The following is a 21,379-nucleotide window of genomic DNA, read 5'->3' as shown; positions in this document are numbered from 1 at the left end:
TTAAGAAAATATAGTTAGGTACAAATTATAGTATAGGATATGATCTAAATTATTTTATACACGGAAAAGAAGATTGGAAGGAAATAAGTCTTAAGTGTTACAATTACGGGGATTTGCATTGTCTATATTTTTCTGTATTTTTCAAAATTTCTACAATGAACAGGTATGATTACTTCTATAATCAGAAAAGTCTTTCTTAAAAAATTATTATTTCTATGTGCCACAAAAATCTGCAGGTAGAAAAGGTAATCTTCTCCAGGTTCTACTCCTAGACCCTCAGGTAAGAACTCCCTTCTCTGTTTATAAGAATTCTTTAGTAGAATAGTGTGAGAAGCACATCTTTAACCATCTATTCTTACTGTAGGCAGACGCCTTCTTTGAATATTATTGGTATTTAGATTTCTTGATTTTCTTTGTAATTATTTCCATTATGTTCTTATCTGCCATTTTCTTAAAACAGAAAAGACATATTGATCAGATTTGCAAAAAGAAAAATTAGAAGATGACTTAATATACTAGGAACAAGAATTCAGAATTAAAAGGCTATACATCTGGGGTTTTCAGGAAAGGCTTGATCAGTACTCATTGCCCCACCCCCAGCCCCCCACATACCAATTTGTTGATTACCAAATATTTATTTGTCCTTATTCAGGCATAGCTTTAGGATGGATTTTTTTACATGTGTGAACAAAAGTCTTCAAAAATATGTGATGCTTAATTCAGATGAGATACATTCCTATAGCAGTGTGCCAATATTTAGATCTTTTCTTCTTAAGTCAGCTCTAAGATAGGAGAAATGGTTAAGAATTTTAATTCCTTAGTCTTAAGAAATGAATAATAATAGCGTTTCCTTCCAATCTAGTATCTTAAATGGAAGCTATGAGGTTGAAAGAGTTATGAGGAAAGTTTGAGGATTTTTAGTTGATTACCTCAGATTAAGTATATAAAGATGCAGCTTGAAAATGTTGATCCCAGTTGGTACTAACGTATGTAAGAAAATGTTACTCTGACACCACTAGAGGGTACTAAGAGATACATCAAAGGAGCGGAGGGACATTTACTAACCTATACTTGATTTCTACACTGTTTGCCCCATTTTTTTTTTTTTATATACGAGTGATGAATGTAACTTATCAGTTTGTCCTCAGAGATACCTTTTATCCATTTGCTAAGAGGATTCCACCCTTCTAAGTTAAACAAAAAAAGAAAGCCATAACAACTTCAAAACACCTCTGCTTTCTCTTTACTACTCATCAAAAAATTTACCAGATTATAGTCAACAATACTGTATTATAAATTCCAATGTTGCTAAGAGATTAAATCTTAACCGTTCTTAACACACAAAAAGGAAAAGTATGTGACATGATAAAGGTGTTAGCTAATGCTTTTGTAGTAATCATAGTGCAATATACGAATGTATCAAACCAACACACTGTATACCTTAAACTTATATAATGTTATGTCAACCACGCCTCAAAAAAAAAAAGAACCAAAAAAATTGATCAATACCATTTTTAAGGTAAAAAGTAAATTACTGCTATTCCTATTTTAAAACTTTAAAAACATGTCTCCCACCACCTCTTCCCATGCTTTCCCTCCTTGTCTGTTACGCTTTCATTCTTGATCACATATAAGTTATACAGAAAGCCAAGTCCTGAGGGTATTGTCTTAAAACTAAAAAAAAGCTGCTGGTTTTCTCTGTGTTTTGTGGGGCACAGACATTATGCTTTACATTTTTCTAAGAGGTCACTCACACATAGGCTTGTGAGCCTGTTCCCATGGAAAGGATCAGTTCAGGTCAAAACATACATTTCTCTGTACGTGCTGATAGCGTCAACACAAGCACCGGGAATATGGCAAAGCCTCGCACAGGAAGCACCAATTACTGGTCTCCCGGGCACTCTGGTTAATGATAATGTCTTCTCTTCTACAGCATGTTTGGTTTCCCAGAGATCAAGAGACTGCTCCCACTGGACTCTTCCAGGTGTCCTCCTTCATTACACCCATCACATTTCCCCGGGTTTGCAGGACCGCCCTATGCTTTCCTACTACATGTGGCCCCTGAAACAGCTTCACCTGCACTGGGCCAAGGACCTTACTGTTTCTTTCCCGGGAGCCCATTTAGAATTTGGAAAAAGAGCCATGACCAAAAGCCAGTGGAAAACCAAATGCTCTATTTATGCCGGCAAAAAGGCCAGTGGTGGATTTAAGAGTTTGGTGTCTTTATTTTTAAGAATTAAATGAAAAAGAGAGCTGTTGACAAAATATGAAAATGAGTATGCTGAACTTTAGCTTTTTTCCTCATCATGTGATTACTCAAAATAAATAAATAAACAGAGCTGGAAATATTAAAGCATGATGATTTAACATGGAAAAAAGTTCACCTTCCATTAGCGTACACAGTTTATTGAGGCTGTCATGATACTGGTAATATGCTTCAGGGACAAACGTTTTTATAAAGTGGTCATTTCTGAGTTCTGGAAAAGATCCAACGAGCAAAATAGTTGTTATAATGTTTGGGCCATGATGATTACAAAGGTTTACATAAAGCAGTCATGAAAGTCAAAGAATAATTTCTGGCTGGTCTGCAAGGGCCATGGAGAAAGTTTAGGAAGAGCTGGAGGAAGGCATCAAATGTCAACTCATGGAAAGGTTTACAGAAATGCCCTGGCTTCCTAACTGCCCCACAAAGAGCATAAGCTGTCCCACAACAACTGAAGCAGATGTTTCCACTTTGTAAATACTCGCCAGAGAAATAAAGGTCTGATTTTCCAACCTATCCTTGAGCTATTAAGATACTATGCTAAATCAAGAATTTATATGCTGAAATGTATCATTTATTTGGAAACAGTATGCCAATAATACTGCAAACCACCAACTGAGCTGCTGAGAGTGGAAAGTATCACACATATTCCCTGCAAATATGTGGCTCACTTTATAATTATTGCAAGTCAAAGTGAGTCTGATGAAATCTGCAAAGGCTACTTCCAATCTCACCATCATAAAGATATCATCGTTGAGCAATGTGGAGCTTATTTTGTTTATTTTAGACACCTACTTATTATTCTATTCCTTTCTTCAATTTATGGATGAAACTAAGAGTGACAAACATCTACCTCCTTCGTGTTCTAGGGGAAAACAAAACAACACAAAACAAAAAAAACACTGCCTAATGTTTCAGAGAGAAATGATCAGATTGCTCCTTCAATCTACATGTTTGGCTCTCTTATCAAGACCAATGGGAACATCTATATTTTGATTTCAATTAAATTTGATACAAAACAGTCCTCTTGTTCTAGTGTAGATTACAGATCATATAGTATGGCTCCAAAAATTGCAAGCCATTTAAATTCAAAGACTATTTACAATGTTCTCCCCATGGATTGTTTTAGAAAGATTCTTTTACTACATGAAGTCGGAGCACCTACAAATGCTGCATGAAAATAAAATTTCAATGTCACTTGTTTCCTGGAAGGAAATATTTGTGCTTCAAACATGTGATAGCAGATGTTAGCCCTGTATCTCTGCCAAACTCAAATTAAGCTGTCTTCTAACAACTTCATATAGGACAGCTACTTTCATTTTTTTCAATCAGCTCCGCAGTTCAGTTGAAGCTGAGTAACTGCAATTTATTATTCCTCACAGGCCTGCATTTAAATGATGAAACTACCTTTATCTAGCCAAACTTAACCTCTACAAAGCTAGTTTGCAAGAAGTCTGATGGTTGAAGTCAGCCATTGTTAAAAAGGCACAAAAGTATGTCTTCACATTGGAAAATGGAAACAGAGTACTTGAAAGAACTTTTGCACTGACAGACTGCAATTTTTCTTTTTAACGCTGATATAAACAATGAGAAGATCCTCGCTGACCAAGACGGTATATTACATGTTTTTGTATGCCTTGCACTGCATAGCAGAGCCTCTCATAGATGGGATTAATAAAGTGGGTAGACATGCATGTGACTTCAGAACAGAGAATAACAATTTTAGCCACAGCCATTTAAAAAAAAAAAAATCACTAGCATTTCACTGTATCACTAGAAATACTTAGAATAGCTAACATTTCTATAACACTTTACTCGGTATTTATAGTAAAACCAAAGAGCAGTTGCCCTGCATTCACGTGGGAAGACCATGGCTCTGGGTGCAGCTGCGCCTTGAGGGTATCCCTGAAGTAAGTGAAAACACACTGCTGGGTCCATGATGCGACTCTGCACTATTTAGTCAACTGCATTGCACCTTGGGGCTGGGGTGCTTTTTAAAAACACTTTCTAGTCTGCTGTATCAGTTCAAGTATCTAAGAGAAATTACATCCACAATTTTGAGAAAATGGGTAAAAGTTTTTGGTTTTTTAAAACATATAAAAGCTGTATGTATTTAAGGTGTACAACTTGATATTTTAATATGTATACATTGTGAAATGATCACCACAATCCCACTAATTAACACATCTAACCAAGCACATTTCTATTGGAAATGATGCATGTCATGTCTCTGAAGAGGTGAAATTCTAAGGGAGGCTGCAAACTCCTCTATTAGCTTCTGCCAACCTCATTGCCAGCCTCATCCTGCAATGACATCAGGAACTTAAGCTGCTGTGATACATCTTAGTGATATTTTCTCTGATTATAATACTATATTTCCACACAAGAATATGTGGAATGCACAAAAAATTCTAAAACGAAACAACATCCGAACCTCTCAGACCCCACTACAAAAAATAATCACTGGTAATATCTGGTGTATTTTCTTCTAGCATTTTCTCAATGTATGTATGTCTTTTTTTTTATATTTATATTCTCCTTCAGATTCTTTTCCATTATAGGTTATTACAAGATATTGAATATAGTTCCCTGGGCTGTACAGTAAATCCTTGTGTTTTTTTGTTTGTTTTAAAATTTTTATTGGAGTATAGCTGCTCTACAATGTTGTGTTAGTTTCTACTGTACAGCAAAGTGAATCAGCTATACGTATATGGTTTAATACACTGTATCCTTCATTTTTATATACTTTATCTTGTATTTAACAATATCTTGTGACCATTTTCTGAGAGATTTTAATAAAAATTCTTCAAAAATACTGTAGTATTTGATGGTAGCATACTGTTTCAATGTAGATATAATTATCTATTTCCCTATAGTTAAATACTTAGGTTTTTTTTTCTATTTCTCTATTATACATGGTGCTGTGGTAAGTGTCCATTTATATAAACCATTACAACAGTTTGGGGGGACGTTATTTCCTTATACTAGTTATTTTAATGTGGGATACTGACTTAAAAGTCTTGAAGATTTTTAAAGTTCTCGACACATATTGCCAGTTTGTGCTTTCCAGAAAAGTTGAACTAGTTTACATTCCTTTCAGCAATGTGTGAGAGCCTCAATTTCACTCTAGTAAAAATTAAATACTAATTTGTTAAGAATAAAGAATTCTCATTTTAATTTGCATTTCTTTGACTACTCATAAAGTTGAAATTTCCTATTACATATATGTTTCTTGGTATGTTATCTATGAATTACCTGATTACATTATTTCCATTTTTCTATCAGCATTTTTATTGCTGATGTATAAGATCTCACTATACATTAAGGATATTAACTTTTAGGCTGTTGGTTACAAATTATGATAAATCTTTATAATCTGTCACTAATGATTAAAATATGTTTATTATAAAGAATTTTAAAATATATAAAAATATATTGGAGAGCATAAATGTTATCCATGATCCTATCAACTGGGGATGGTTAAACACTGTGATGAACTTTTTCTGTTTGTAAACATTTAAGAAATAAAATTGGAATCACTGTGTTCTATATTTCTTAATATTTTGCCATAAGCATCTCCTCACAACATTGAATACTTTAAAACATTTATAGCTATGTGATATTCCACTGCATATGTACCATAACTTGTTTAAACATACTCTTCCTTTAAACAATATTTAGATTATTTCCAAATATTTGCTCTTATGACTAACTCTGCCATGAGCAATCTTGTGATACATGTGATACAGTTTTGACACTACATTTAAAATGAAGTTCATGTCCACGTTTCCTCCACAGGCTCTGTGACATCAATACTGCACCTACCTGTTACTTGAGTAGGTGCAATGACTTGGCTGGCGCTTGATGTTGAAGCTTCAGGAGCTACTTCCACAGGCACAGGAGGTGATGTTTTTTCAATCACTACTATACGAGGAAGGAGGGAATAAAATGAAAATTAAAGGCTATTATGTGCATTGAGATCCCATTTCAAAATGCAAGCATAATTTAATCGAACAACATACCACAGTAATTCTTGGATACAGGAACAGCTATGGGTCCCTAAAGCTCATGGTATTAGCCTGTACGCCTGGTTTCAACATTTAGCAAGAATATCTGAGAGCAATTTGGAAGCCAAGAAAAATGACCCTTCATCAAATGATGAACCTCAATAATGTTCTAATAATATATACTACTCCTGACCACAGAAAATAGTGAAAAAATTTTATCATTATAATACTTATAATACAGTAGTCTCCCCTTATCCGCGGGGGATATGTTCTAAGACCTCCCCAGTGGATGTCTGAAACCGCAGAGAGTACCAAACCCTACATATACTATGTTTTTTCCTATACTAACGGGCAGGAAGCATATAGAGCATGGATACTGGACAAAGGGATGATTCACGTCCCAGGCAGGATGGAGCAGGACGGCGCAAGATTTCATCATGCTACTCAGAACAATGCACAATTTAAAATGTATGATTGTTTACTTCTGGAATTTTCCATTTAATATTTTTGGGCTGCAGCTGACCGCAGAAAGTGAAACCACGGATAAAGAAGGATTGACTGTACCATACTTACACTAACATTATATGAGTATATTAATATACATAAGTGTATTTCACATTTTACTTCACTTCGGAACTCTCCTGATTAAAACTTTAAAACCAAAGACACAAAAAAATCCTCATCTTACTCTTTTATTCAGAGTACTCTTAAAAACAGCACAAATCAACACAGGCTACCTGGAAACTGCGGATGCAGATGAATAGTGGAAATGCCTGGAGAGAGCTGGGGTTGACTAGGCTCAAGTTTGGTTTTCTCTTGATCCAATGAAGGTATTTCCTAGATGGTTGTATTAAAAAGAGAAAAAGAAGAAAACAGAGAGTAGGAATTTTTAGTTTCCACATATTACTATTTTTATAAATTTTACTCTTAGAAAGGCAACAAATATCACAGGTACACAAAAACTTGTGCAATTGCTTGAAATTTAAAAAAATGAACCATTGCTGTGCTGCTACTATACTAAGCCCTTGAGTTTTCCCAGCAGTGCTGACATGTGCACACACCCTCACCCATTTCCCGGGGGCCCAAAGCAAAAGGTCTCTTCAGACATTTTAAACGAATGCCTTGGCTCAGGGGCCCATGTTTGGTCTGGAACAAGGCAAAACTGACCCCAGAGGAGAACTCCACCATTGCCTCATTCACATGTGGCTTCTGCCCAAATGAAACGACCAGCCACACTTCGCAGATTAGGTAATGGATACAGGCGTGCCATAACAAAGAACACACAATACATTAAAATACAGTAAGCCAGTCAGTCATTACAGTAACTTTACACCTCCACCTCTCAGAATACTGGTAGTCAAACAGCAACAGAAAAATAGGGACTTGGAGGAGCACCTCACACACCCTGTTGACCGCTCCTGTCCTCTGGACCAGAAGCAAAGAAACAGACTGGCACCCAGGGCTCAGTTTCTAGTTACAGCTCCTTAGGGCTCCTGCAGACTGAACAATCGGGCTAGGTAAGGGTCTGAGACCTCACTCACACCACTGCGGGCCCAGAGCGCTCACCACTCCTGGTTAAAGCACTCCTTGCTTTAATCACTGTCATCTTCCAGAAGGCTCACTCCCCTGGCCTCTGTTTCCCTTTTACCTTACCACCTTTTCTGCTTTTGATAAAACAGATATCCTGCCTGAGTATGTCATCAAAGACCCAATTGTGTAGGCATGAGTGCTTATATGGTAATTCCATTTAGATATTCCACAAATTCCTCAAACCCACCCCTTCCCCAAAGCATCCAGGCTCTGATTCCACCTTCTTCATTTCTGTTAACGCCACAGTCATTAATCTGTCCAGGTTTAAAGTCACTTTTTTAGTACCCCCTCTTTCATTCCTCATTCCAAGCCCTGCCCATTTCCACTATTCCTTATATTTGTTCATCATTTTCCACATCCATAGCCCCCATTACCCTCATGTGCACTCACTCTCTCATTCTCAGTTTCCTGTGGTCATCTAATCGACCTCCCAAGCTTCCTCTTTCTCCCCATCTCAGTTAATCCTGCTGTGATGCATCTTCTAGAAACATTGAGCACTTATTACTTTTTCCCACATTTCCCCCTCTTTTTTTTTCACAAGAGTATGAAATATTTATAAAAAAATCATGCATCAGATTGTACAGTCTAGAAATAAAAGAAGATTCAAATTCAGTAATAAAGGTAAGAGCAATACTTGCTCTAACATTTAAGAAAGACCTTGGACTCCCAAAAGGTCCTGGGCTCAATTATCCTTTTCTGTTTGCAGAGACGCAGTAGCCAGGGCTACTGCTGTGACTGGCTGGGCATTTCCATGCAGTTGCATCTTTGCAAGTTTCTTCTGTTCACATTCTGTGACCAAACAGTTCAACTCTGCTGCACTGTATCCAATAAGAGTCTTCAAGTCACAGACAAACTTGTATACAAATCTCTTGCTTTGAACTTTACAAATCATGTCCCCATCATAATAATACCTTAATGCACGACTAAGTTTCTCATAGTTCATTGTAGGTTTATTTTTACGTTGTCCCCATTTTTGTGCAACCAGTTCGGGCTGATTTAGCTTAAATTCTCCTTCATCACCAACCCAAGAAATGCAGTCTCGAGCATCCTTGTCAGTAAGAAGTTCTAGCAAAAACTGCCGCAGTCGGATTTGGCCATTGTTTCCTGTTCTGTTCCCAGGTGAACTTCTATCTTCTCCTGAAGTCCTTGGAGCTCTTTGTACTTTAGCAGCCTTTGCACTACTATTTATAGCTTTAATGGCTGTTGGTGTAGCAGACTGCACTGATGCGGGAATAATTTGCACAGGTTGATCAATTGTAACTATCTCATTCATCTGTTGTTCTTGGCTTGCCAACACACATTTTCGAAGAAGTTCCAGATGACTCCAGAGAATTTCTCCCGAGGAACCCGCTGAAAAAACTCTTCTTGGTTGAGACTACAGAGTTCTCTTCCAGAAATATTCAGCGTAGTGAGGTCTATATCGGTTATGCTGAATTCCTTCATTACCCAAACCACCCAATGCAGGACTTGGTCTGTGGACCACTGTATGGGATCACAGGGTATCCCAAGACGTTCTTGCTCTTTCCTATAACCTTCCAGAGCATCAGCCCATCTCGTCACTTGTTCTGAGGTTTCATCTGAAATGGTTGTAATGTGTTTTGTGCCATCAGGAGTTATCACTTGAGCTTCCTCAACAAGATGTGCTTCTGCTTTGGCATGGTGGGCATCTGGATCAATAACTACTTCAACTGTTTCCGCAGGTTTAACAATTTCCAGGATGTTTAGCTTTGGTTCAATTCCTTGGTAAGAAATTAGCTGTACAGGTCCATCTGTCTTTACTCCTTGGTCAAATAAACTTCGTTCTGGATCCAGCTGTATATCTTGCAGGCAAATTTCATGAGCATCCAAAGAACACTGCAGTCTTGGTTCTAGTAGTTTCTTTAAATTGCCTGTTGGCTCATTGATGTCTATGGCCTGGCTTACACATTCGGCTGGAGTGTAGGTTTGTTCAACAATGCTTTCTTCTGTGCACTCTGGTTTCTCTGTTCCATCAATCTCAATTTCTATCAGCTCCTCTGCTTCTCTTTTCGTCATGATTTAAGTATTTCAAAAGCTGACCCCTCCACTTCCTCCTCCTGTTTGGCTTCTGTCTCACCTAGAGCCGTCCGGTCGCCGACTGTCTCTGAGACACTTCCTGTCCGGTGAGTTTCCCCCTGTATTCTTAAGAATACAGACTAGCTCTTCTATTACCTATTAAAAGGTGACCCCAGTCAGTCTCAATTGCACCCCACCCCCTGCAGCCCATGGTCAATGCCAGCAAGGAGCAGACCATAACCAGATGTTAGTCCACTCCCGCAGCTTACAGACAGAATTCCACACCTGCCCCCCGACTCCCCGCCCCCAGCAGCATGGGGCGGCCGACTTCCTACTTCCTAACCAATGTCACTTCTCCACTTAGACATGTACGGTCCAGTTGAGGAGGAGGGTATTTCCCCACCGACCACAACTGCAATTTGGTGTTCCAAGCCTTCCAAAGCAGCGTCCCCCCCACCAAGTTCTCTTTCTAACAGAGTCTCTCCTGCTCCCCTAACTGACCTCTTGCTGTCCCCTCCCTCCACTGCACCTAAGCGCACGTAATTTCCCATCAAGGGACCACCCTGCTTTCTCTTCATCAATCTTTAATATCGTGAGACCTCTGCAAAGAGTCAAGACCGCAAAGCCTATGGTTGCATTTTCCCCACTGCCTCCTCTCCAAATAAACTGCAGGAAAAGTACACAAGCAAATTCTCAGGCCCTGTTTCAGATCCTTTATGAGAGTTACCATAAACTCAATCATAAACAGAGGAGAACAAAATCAGATAAGATGACGTTGTCAGGGAGCTGGCTGGCCCACTCATGGGCTAAAGGATTCCTCCCACTCATCAACCAGAATGAAATTCAAAATCAACAAAACTGCAAACTACTGTACATCACTGATCTTTGGAAATGCTACCCAAGAGCTGCAAATATGCATGTAAAATATGCATATCTGTTGTACTTCTTTTGGGGTCAATATAATGTAACATTTTTCCTTATTGGATGCTATCAGTCTAAAATCGTTCCTTTTTTCTGTATTCTTTCAGCACTTTTAACAGTTATGTTATTTTATCCCCCTGTTTATAAGCTAAAGATTTAAAAAACTATTTATAATAATTCACATATGTATATGCCCCATCTAAATCCTAATAATTACTGCATTCTTGCCAACTGAATGAACACTACACAAATGTATAAACATTTAATAATTACCTAATTTTCATGTTACCAATAAAGAAATATTCAGACAAGGAACAATATTACATAAATAGGACAGAGCTCCAGCAAATGCCAGTATTTTCTACTGATAAATCTCACAATTCATAGCCTTCTTCTGGTGCCAAAAAAAGATAGATTAAAATTTCTCTAAAATTTTAAAGAAGCAATATCCCAGCATTTGATTATAAACTTCAAGGGTAAGCTCTGCTCCTACTCCAATTTAACTCAAACACGCACGTCAAGTATTAGTTGAATTAAGAAGTACATCACTCAGTATATATATGCACTCTGAGAATACACAATTACATAAACATGTCAGAACCTTTCTTTCCATAGATGGTCCAGGCCATGAACTGACTCCTTGAATTTCGTTTAAGCCCCTGATTCCCATCAGTCCTATCGTTTTCTTCTCCCTAGATTTAAGTTCCATGAGAACAAGGAGTTTTGTCTGATTTGTTCTCTACTGTTTTCCTAACATTCAGAGTAGTGCCAGTTATACAATAGGTGCTCAATAAATATTTATTGAATGAATGAATGCTATATTTCCTTAAACCAAATAATGCATAATAGACATGTTACTGTATTTAAGTCTTAAAAAATCACACATAACCTAGAAGAAAGTCATTTTGAAGGTAACAAAAGACGACTTGCAAACAATGAATAAATTACCTTCTCAGGAGGTACAGTTGCCACTAAAATCAAAAAAGAAAGAAGGACATTAGTACAATTTAAGACAGTCCACTACATAATATTTCATTTTCTAAAAAGCAACAAAAGTTCAGTATGTCTCCAACAGGATTAGGAATCAAACTAAATCAAATGCAGAATTATGGTCATCTACCATTTTGGAGAATTTTACACGACTGACAGGGGAAAAGTATCTGTGCTATGTCATTCCTCAATTACAGGAGATCAGGTAGCAGATGTGATGAGGTTCTTTCCAACTCACTTGCTAACTAAAAAAGTTAAAGGAGGCAACACTTCCTGGTACATTGTTTCATGCCTAATCTCAATTTTGTAGAACTTCCCACACCTTGGAAAACAAACATATTCATTATACTTATCCTTAACATAATAAATAATGTTTGAAATGCTTTCTGATGTCACTGTTAAAAAAGAACGCCCTATTTCAATAAGACCAAAGAAAGGGTGCTGCATTCTTAGTGCATAGTGATCTTTAATGAAGCCCTGTGAGCATTTTCAGGAAGATATGCTAACAAGATCATGAAAAAATTCACAAGCCAGCAAGATCCAATGAGAGATTAGCATCAGTATGTTGAACAAATCACAGATTACACCATCATCGACATTATTATAGGGTGGTGGCGGGAGTGATTATGCCTTTCTATTTTGAAACACTTTTCAAAAATCAGTATGTAGAATTAGTCCTTAAGCCTTAGATCAATAATCACAAGGATTTTTCTCATGAGTCAACGTCTCTATAAACATTAGTATAAAGGTAGATGCATTAACTTGTAAAACCAATCAGGGCACCAGATTGTTACCACTGCTGCAATGTTCTTGTGGCTAGAAAAAGTCAACTAACCTTCTATCCTGTCTAACCCACCACCAAGAAACTCGAGGAAGAATCTGGACCACAGCCCATTTCCTCCTGCTTGTGCCAAGGCAGAGGAGGTGCAAACATCTGGCCAAGTGCACAGGAGCAAACTGGCCAGCACTGTCAATTCTAGGTGAGGTCCTACCTCGTCTGCCTAACCAAGGAGAAATGCAGCAAGTGAGAGAGGGGAATAAAATAGGCTAGAACACACAGAGGTTCAGAGCCCTGAAAAGAGACCTCTCTTCCTTGCCAAGCTCCCAGCGCCTCACTAACCTGGGCACCTTCTCTCCTCACAAAACCCATAAATGGATACCTTGAATTCTGACCTAAGAATCAAGTGTGAAAGGCCAACAGGAGCTTTATTAAAGCCAATACCTATTCCACACAATGCTAAGATTTTTGTTCCTCCCATCTGGGGTGAGCACTTTTGTGGTGACAAAGATATTCAAAGTATTGAACATGCTGGTTTCTATGGAGAGACGGAGATAGATAATCCCTCTTTCTGAACCAGAGAGTCAAAGCCCATTGTCTCTAGTCTCCCTCTGGAGTAGGCGGCCTTAAGCACTTCCTCGGAAAAATGTGCTCCTTGGTCATATCACGTACTCTTTGTATGACATCGGCAAGTCAGTTGCTCTAAGTCTTCGTTTCTCAAAATGTAAATTAAAAGACTTCACTAGGTGATCTCCAAGATCTCTTTCATTGATCCTGTCTTTCTTCATTTTGCTTCCCCTTATCCCTGACTGCCTGTGAGACTCTATTTCATGGACGCTCAGTTGACGCTTTAACTTTTTTAAGTCTATGGATTCCATTTTTTAAAGTAAATACATATTTACTAAATGGCCCTGTAGACACAGAAATGAATTCAGGCTACTCCCTGAAAAATGTGAATCACTCTCCAGGAATAAACACCAAGAAAAAGTAGCTCCCAAACACAAGACAATGTCCTGAGATGACCGTGGAATACTGCCACCTGCTAGGTACATACTACTCTGCAGCAGTGGTTCTCAACCAGGGGTAATTCTGCCCTCAGGGGACACTTAGTGATACTTGGACACCTTTTTGGCTGTAGCAACTGGGAAGGGGAGGGTGCTACTGGCTTCTAGAGGTTAGAGGCCAGCGATGTTGCTAAACATACTACAATGCACAGAGCAGCCCCTCACATCAAAGAACTATCCACCCCAAATTGTCAATAGTGCCGAGGCTGAAAACCCCTGTTCTAGAGGTTATAAGCGGGGAAACCAAAGCAAAGACCCACAGACAGATGGCTAGGTCCGCGATCCATTTCCACTCTTACCTTCTGGCTCCGCCGCTCCTGGCCCCTGTTCCCGGGAGAAGGTCAGGGCCTCCACTGGCTCTTCCTTGGCTGGGAGAGGTGGAGGAGTACTTTTAGCAACAGGTTGAGTGTTCTTTGGCTTGACAAATACAGGTCCTTTACCTACATGGTGATGGATTGGCCTGCGTCTATGAACGCCAGATACCGTATAACCCATTCCACCAGGACAGATTTCCTTAAAAGCAGCTAGATTTGGGATGGGAAAATATTCCTTTTAAAAATCTAAAAGTGCAAACTTATACAGAGGAAAACAGCATGATGAATATCTCTTAATAAATCATCACTAATATAGTTACATTTAAAAACTTCAAAAACAGATGCAAAATGCTTGAATTTCTGTCAAACTTGCATATTTACAGAAAAACCCAACCCTTTCTTTTACTAAACATTTCTCCATCTGTTAATTCCTTATCCTACCCAATCAGAATTATATATATATATATATATATATAGCATATATAGCATTTGAAGAGCACATATTTTATATATATTACATATGTCAGCTACAAATTAGGAGATAGCATACATATCATATTTTCTATTTAATATTCTATATCACATCATGTATTACACACATAAAATATATGTAATACATTAGATTTTTAGGTACAGAACATACTATATATATTATATATATCTCAGGGGGAGTGTAATATCAGCAAAAATCAGACTGTTCCCTCTTGCTTTGGTCTAATTTCACTAGTTATGAACCAGGAACTCAGTAACATCTAAGTTAAATGACTAGCAAGAAGGTTAAAAAAAAGAAAAAGAAATCACTATTGAGGGAAATGAGGTGCTGAAATCATCCTAATTGGTTTCCAGTTGAAGAAACCAAAGGACTCAGCCAGGATGGAGATTATCAGCTGATATGGGGAGGCTGGTTAAGAAGGATTGAAACAGGGCAAGTGGCTTTGAAGAGAGATTCTCAGGATGGTGCAAAGGAACCCAGCGAAATACACATGCTAAAGAGATGACGGGTAGAAATAAAGGAAAAAAGGACACGCCAAGTTAGAATGTAGGTATTTCCAAGGAGAGGGATGACAAATGAGCAGAAGCCTGACCATGACCAACTGGTCGAATTATCCTGAGGGCTAGGAAATATTCTATGCCCCGGAACTGCTATTCCCGCCAGGAAGGTGGTTTCGTATGCTTTAAAAAAAGAAAAAAAAAAGGTTGACTGGGGACCTGTGATTTGCTAGCCTCCATCGCATAATCGCCAGGAATGAGTCAAGGGGAAAGACAAGAGCGGCAAGGCAGTGTGTGGCCCGAGGAGGAACAATCCACCTAAGCCCTCTGGTGTCAGCGCTGGAGGCAAGTTACCAAATGCAGACACCAAGGAGCTCATGGTCAACGTTTTTATTTCTACTTTTAAAACTGAAAGTAAAATAAGTCACTTTTCACTTCCACTGAACAAGAGATCTCCTCTTGAATGTTCTGGACCTAAAATTAGCTCTCGGTAAAAATAAAACCCCCAAATACTCCTTAAAACATGGTAAAATTTGTTTTTCTAAGGATCACACATTAAATGGTAGAACCTCATTTTTATGCTTAACTATGAAATACAGTTTTCATGTGGAAGAATAGATGTTTCTAGCAAAAATGTTTTTCTATCAAATATTTGAAGCATGAATGAACTAAACATTACTCTTATGAAAATCACCATACATCTAAAAACTGGTTAAGTGCCAAAATTTTATCTTTAATATTATTTTCAAACTTAAGTTACTGCGCTTTATGGAAAAGTCTTCCAGTGTTACATTTACCTTCTTGATGTATGCTTCATGTAAGGGTTACAAAAGCTATCCAAACTGAACTTAAAGTGGGTCTGTGAATTATCAAGATCATGAATTTAATTGATTATTACTTTTTAATACTGAGAGGATCAGATCCCACAGGAGGATACTAGGGCCTTCTGGAGATGTGTCAATTTACCCAGTAAACCAAACTACCATCAACACTATACTGTCTCTCTGCTTTACCAGTTCTTTCTGATCCTAGCCGTCAACAAATGTGGCTCACGATAGTTAAATTTATATTTAAAACTTGTCTGCAACAGTGCAAGTTACAGGCTTAAGACATTAAATGGCCCTGTGAGAGTTAATACACTTCCCTATGTGGGAAGCACGTTATGGAACAAGAAACTGAGTAGACTTTTTTTATGCCTACCCCATGCCAGTGAAATTGGGGCCACTCTTTTTTTGATAATATCATGCCCAGTATTTGCAGGTATATTTCTTTCTCTTCTCTTTAACTCTACTTGACCCTGCTTGAGAAGTTGGTGACTCCCTGGTATAAGCAAGGCACTTAGATAAATTTATGCTTTCAGGGCATTAGGCCATTATGTACTCAACTGAAGGATAAAGAATCATCACTTCTTAATATTCAGCTCCCACCCAGAAGTTCATGGGAGCTTTGGCAGGATCTGCCCTTGAGTTATTAATCTTCATAGCATAAATTCGATCAATTATATTCATAGTGAATATAATTTCCTCCATTTCCAACTGGAGGAATCAAGCACAATGTTCTTAACAGGACCTGAGAGGCGCCTGTTCAATACACGAGTGAAAGCGTTAACCTGCACCAGGTCTAGTTGCTGTGCAGGCGGTGAGCAATCATCAGGAAAGTGCAAGTCCAACAGAGCCTTCTGGTCTCTCCACACTTTCAAACATCAGACTTAGGGCCCTAGAAGCTAGGGATAAAACGCAATGGCTTTTCTTAACATCCAAAAGGAAATCTAATGTTACACACAAATGGGAAAAGCTCTTTGCATGTAATTTTTTCCACTGACTCAACCTCGTATGTTCATGGTTTTTACAAAAGGGATAAAAACACATCGCATTATTAATAACTAATTTTGAAGTCAGAAACCACAAATAACCCAAGCTGCCCAAATCATCCTGTGTGCTTGTGCGGCCGGGAATGAATGTGAGCACACAGCGGGGCATGTCTTACCTGTGCCTGGAAGGGGACATTTCTCACAGTGTGGGCCCCAGGCCTTGCCCACACTACAACAGCAGAGCTGCCTGGTGAGATGAACAGACAGAGGGTGCATACACTGCCTTCCGGAACTGACAAGTCGGTAACAGGGCCCTTTCTCCTCAGAGATCACAGGGGTATCCGCTGAAGCAGAGAGATAAGGCCTGACGTCACCCAAGAAACGACAAAAACCAGTTCGACATTTCACATAATAGTAAAATGAACCTAAAAGTTTGGATTAGAAGTCATACTTCAGAATAAATCTGTCTAGATGTAGGGCACTACCCTTCTTGATTTAGGGTCAGTTGACCAAATGAGTTTTAGAGTCAGGACATCAAATGTCCCTGTCTCTGTCTGGTCCCTTCTTCCACTTTAGTAAGTGTTGAAAATCAACTGTGTGTGCATGAGTGAGAACAAATAATTTCAACCAAAATAAACCTGCCCAAATAAACCTAACTATAAAACCTAATTATCAAAATCACTACCTCATTTGTTGTCTTGTATTTAGCCATAAGAGAGGTAGTTCTAGGGCAGAATTTGGTAAACAGCCAGGTATCATGGAAAATCAGGAACTGAACATAGTAGATACTACAAATCAGCTATCACTCTTCTTGCTTGGAGGACCGTGAGAGCCCGCAGGGCCCTATCTGGTCTCATCCTAGGCCAGCGACCAGCAAATGGGAGGCAGAGGACAGCTTCTGACTGGCAATGCCACACAAGGCCCCCGGTCCAGCCAGACAGCACACCAGAGAAGGAACAGATGACATCCTCAACCCCTCAGGAAACATCGCAAAAGCACATCAGCCCACAGTCATCCAATACCTAAGTTCTCATTCTGATTCTTCTTCTATAAATTTAGTAGATGAGACTTCATTAATCTAACAGCTACTGGGCACGTAGGGCAAATATGAGAATAAGAAAGACACGTCCCTGCCTTCACGAAGATCATTTTCTAGAGTAAATGTGCATGGAGAATGTTCTGCAGAGCCAGTTCCAGGCCAAGTCAACACTGCTGAATAGATCAAGCTTGATGGTCACCTCTCTGTTCATTCCCCATGTCAACAAAAGCTCTTCTCTACTGCATCACCGTCCGAATGAGCTTTTCCCAATTTGCCTTTCCCTTACCCAATTCCTCTAGCACCTGGCACTTCCAAATCACCTTCCTTTCCCGCTCAGAGCTAAATTTTCATTCCCACGAAACGACTGACATCTCTGCTACAAGAAACAACCTGATTCAATGAAAGCACTACAGCACAGTGAAGAGAGGAAGGGTTTTTAGAGCCAGACAGACCTGGGCTCACATGGTGGGTCTACCACTTGCCAGCAATATAACCTACGGAAGTCACTTTGACTGGCTGCAATGGTTTATGTGTCAACTTGACTGGGCCACGGAACCTAGACAGCTTGTCAAAGACAGGTCTGAATGTTGATGTGAAGGTATTTTTCACATGAGATTAACATTTAAATTAGTAGATTTTGAGTCAAGCAGATGACTCTCCAGGATGTGGGTGCGCCTTATCCAAGCAGCTGAAGGCCTTAGGAGAAAAAGAGACTGATCTCCCCAGAGGAAGAAGGAATTTTGCCAGCAGACAGCCTTCAGACTCTGGCTGCAACATTAGCTGTTCCCAGGACCTCCAGGCTGCCAGCCTACCCTGCAGATTGGGGCTTGCCAACCTCCACATTCATGTGAGCCAATTCCTTAAAAATCCCTTCTCATCCACCCACGCTATTGGCTCCATTTCTCTGGAGAGAATGTTAACTAATACACTGGCTGAGCCTCAGTAACTCCCTCACTTACAGGTGACAAGCTCAATGTATAGACTCAAAATATCATATGCTAAAAGTGTGGTTCAGAGTAGACACAAGATACACGTCAGCCTGCCTTATTAATAAAAGCAGGTATCTCCATCCTCTCAAGGGCATTTGTACACGACTTGATCACTGCTGTAGTGGTAGAATTTCAACAAAGTGAAAACAGTCGAAAAAAGGATATAGGTGAGTTGGAGGGTGGAGCAGAGGAGACCTTCCTAAGGCTTCAAAACTTAGTTCCTCCAATAAGGCCAGGTTTGCCCAAGACTACTAAAAATGTGGTAAAAGGGAGAAGTTTGAGTATTTTCCTCTCCCTTCTCCTACTCACTTTCTGGAGTCTGTGCAAGTCAGCTATGAAAGATTAAAGGTCACAAACTTAAGAGTATGGTTATTACCCCCAAAAGGATAAGTTTCTGGAATGACTGACCATCACTTATATAGCATATGGGTGTGTGTCTGTCTCTATATGTAAGTTGTATAATCTTAAGAACATATACATAGTCCTAGGATAATCAGCTCACCAAGGATTTTGCTCCAAAATTTCTTCTCCAACCAAAGTGTTTGGAATTCACAACACATATTTCCATAGAAACAACATCAGGTCAACTCACAAGAGCCTATTTTACACGTGGTAGGGATTAGTTATAACACTAATCGCATTAAGGTTAGTTCTAGATCCCAAGAACAAGGGCCTTTTAAAGCAGAGCAGAGAGTTTCCCCAAACCCTGGACATTGGCAGACGGTGACGTTGGCCCCTTGCGCTGACTTGTCCACGCTCGCTCCCTGGTATCCACCTCGCCCTCATATCCAGGGTAGTGATACTACCTTAGGCACCATCCCTGTGACACTTACTCTGCTCCTCTATCCAAGGACTCTACTTTAAAGTAACATATCAGGCCTACCGCCCAGATTAACCCCAAACTCCAAATCAACAATTCAGTTTTTAAGGGATTAGTATGTGTATTTGTGTGTAAGTGAATTATAAGAGATTGCTTGTTCATTAAAGCAAGTCTCTGGTTCAGGCTCCATGCGTGGCGCACACACACACACAGAAGAAGCAAAATTTTAGGCATTTTATCATGTGGAGAATAATGACAGAAGTCAAACAAGCTAATTCCTCCTAAACATCTTCTCCTGAAAGGTCTCTGTTTTATAGGTTTTTGTCCTTGCATCATTTCCTAACCCAGAGATTCTCCCTAAGTGCTAGGGTACTGGTGTTTTTCTTTTTTCATGACAGCTTCCAACACACTTCAAGTGGGGGTCTTTAGGGGAATAAGAATCATTGGCTCACAGAGTCATCAAAACTCAGCTGTTGGTGTGTCAGGGAACATCAGACCATGTTGCAACTAAACATTGTGCTTTGCCCCAAGCACACATAAGAATAAACCATTAACTAATAAAAAAATCTGCTCCTTCAAAGATGGAAGAAATCCCAGGAGGAAGCCATTGGAAAGGTCTGGCTTACATACCTAAATTTTACTAATGCTCCTATGATTTAAATTTTCTTTGCTCTACAATTATGTGGATCAAAAAGTGTTAATTTATGCCTCCCTCAGATTTCTAACAGGATGTGCCCTTTAAAATGGCCTCTATTTTAATGCCTAAGTCACCTGTTATTCTTTTATCATTTCAAATTACTTATATGGCAATTTACTTATTTCATTAAACACCTCTAGCATTTTCACATTCAACATGATACATAAACCCAGGAACAATATGCTACCTAGAATGATGCATGATTGGTGTTTCTACTGTCTGAGTATCTTTAACCACAGATTGAAAGGCTGGTTGTAAAGGCTAATTCATTAGTATACTACATTTATTATTTAAAATATAATAAACATGATTATATAGTCTATTGCATCATAAGGATTTACACTATACTAAAAAAAAAATCAATATTGCCCAAAGATTGCTAAAGAATTGGTGGAAATGGGAATGGGACAGAGTAATGAGGAGGAATTACAAAGCGTGCTGGTAGGTTCATATATGTAGGTACCCTGAAATACGGGTTTTGCAGATTGTATTTTTTGTAGGATGTGTTGCTAAGATTCAGGTGCACAGATTCAGGTACTCTGTATAGAGGGAAAAACATTTCAGAAGCATAAACCCTACTAGAAATGCCACATCAGTCAGTCAGGAAAACAAATCTTTTGCTCCTGGCGACAGACATGGGAAAAATCTTCCAAAGAAATAAACATACAGCTCTATACCCAAGTATAGTATTGAATCTTCACCATATATCCAATGCTGACGGTGATTCCATAACAAACCACCGTAAGAAGGTAAGATGCTATGGTTCTCACATTTGGGCTCCCCAATAACGTATTAACCAACTTGTACTTAATTATAGGGTCGTACAACCAACTCTGATTATACTTTCAAAGCCATGCTGCTCTTATCAATTCAAACATAAATGTAAATATTATTAAGCAGATATAAATTAACCTGGTACTTGGAAGAAGCTGAAAAACAGAGAAGACTTGAGGAGACAGCATATAAGCTAGCCTCTCCTACTAGTTTGTTTTCACTCCCCACGTCCCCCAAACACCTCCAATATACTTATTCACTTCTTGGATGAAATTCCGCCTTAGAGTTTCATGCCATTA

General features: G+C 38.9%; 1 protein-coding gene and 1 pseudogene across 6 annotated transcripts in view; both read right to left on the bottom strand.

Annotated features, from left to right (window-relative positions):
• The window catches only part of LTBP1 (latent transforming growth factor beta binding protein 1), a 419,491-nt gene that overhangs the window by 128,785 nt on the left and 269,327 nt on the right, over window positions 1-21,379 (bottom strand). For 2 of the 6 annotated variants that reach the window (XM_068564861.1, XM_068564865.1), the window contains 5 exons: window positions 16,938-17,105; window positions 13,947-14,171; window positions 11,764-11,786; window positions 7,008-7,107; window positions 6,089-6,184 (listed from right to left, as the gene is read on the bottom strand). In XM_068564861.1, coding sequence (XP_068420962.1) covers window positions 6,089-6,184; window positions 7,008-7,107; window positions 11,764-11,786; window positions 13,947-14,171; window positions 16,938-17,105 — 612 coding nt within the window. Of the gene's footprint in view, window positions 1-6,088; window positions 6,188-7,007; window positions 7,108-11,763; window positions 11,787-13,946; window positions 14,172-16,937; window positions 17,106-21,379 lie in introns of all 6 variants that reach the window. The other 4 variants (XM_068564863.1, XM_068564864.1, XM_068564862.1 and 1 more) reach the window with 3 other exon arrangements.
• LOC137777892 (GA-binding protein alpha chain pseudogene) lies at window positions 8,543-9,914 on the bottom strand (annotated as a pseudogene).

This window comes from Eschrichtius robustus, chromosome 15 (assembly GCF_028021215.1).
Source record: "Eschrichtius robustus isolate mEscRob2 chromosome 15, mEscRob2.pri, whole genome shotgun sequence".
NCBI lineage: Eukaryota > Metazoa > Chordata > Mammalia > Artiodactyla > Eschrichtiidae > Eschrichtius > Eschrichtius robustus.
The sequence above is the reverse complement of the archived record's forward strand: the minus strand, read 5'-3'. Positions and strand labels throughout refer to the sequence as shown.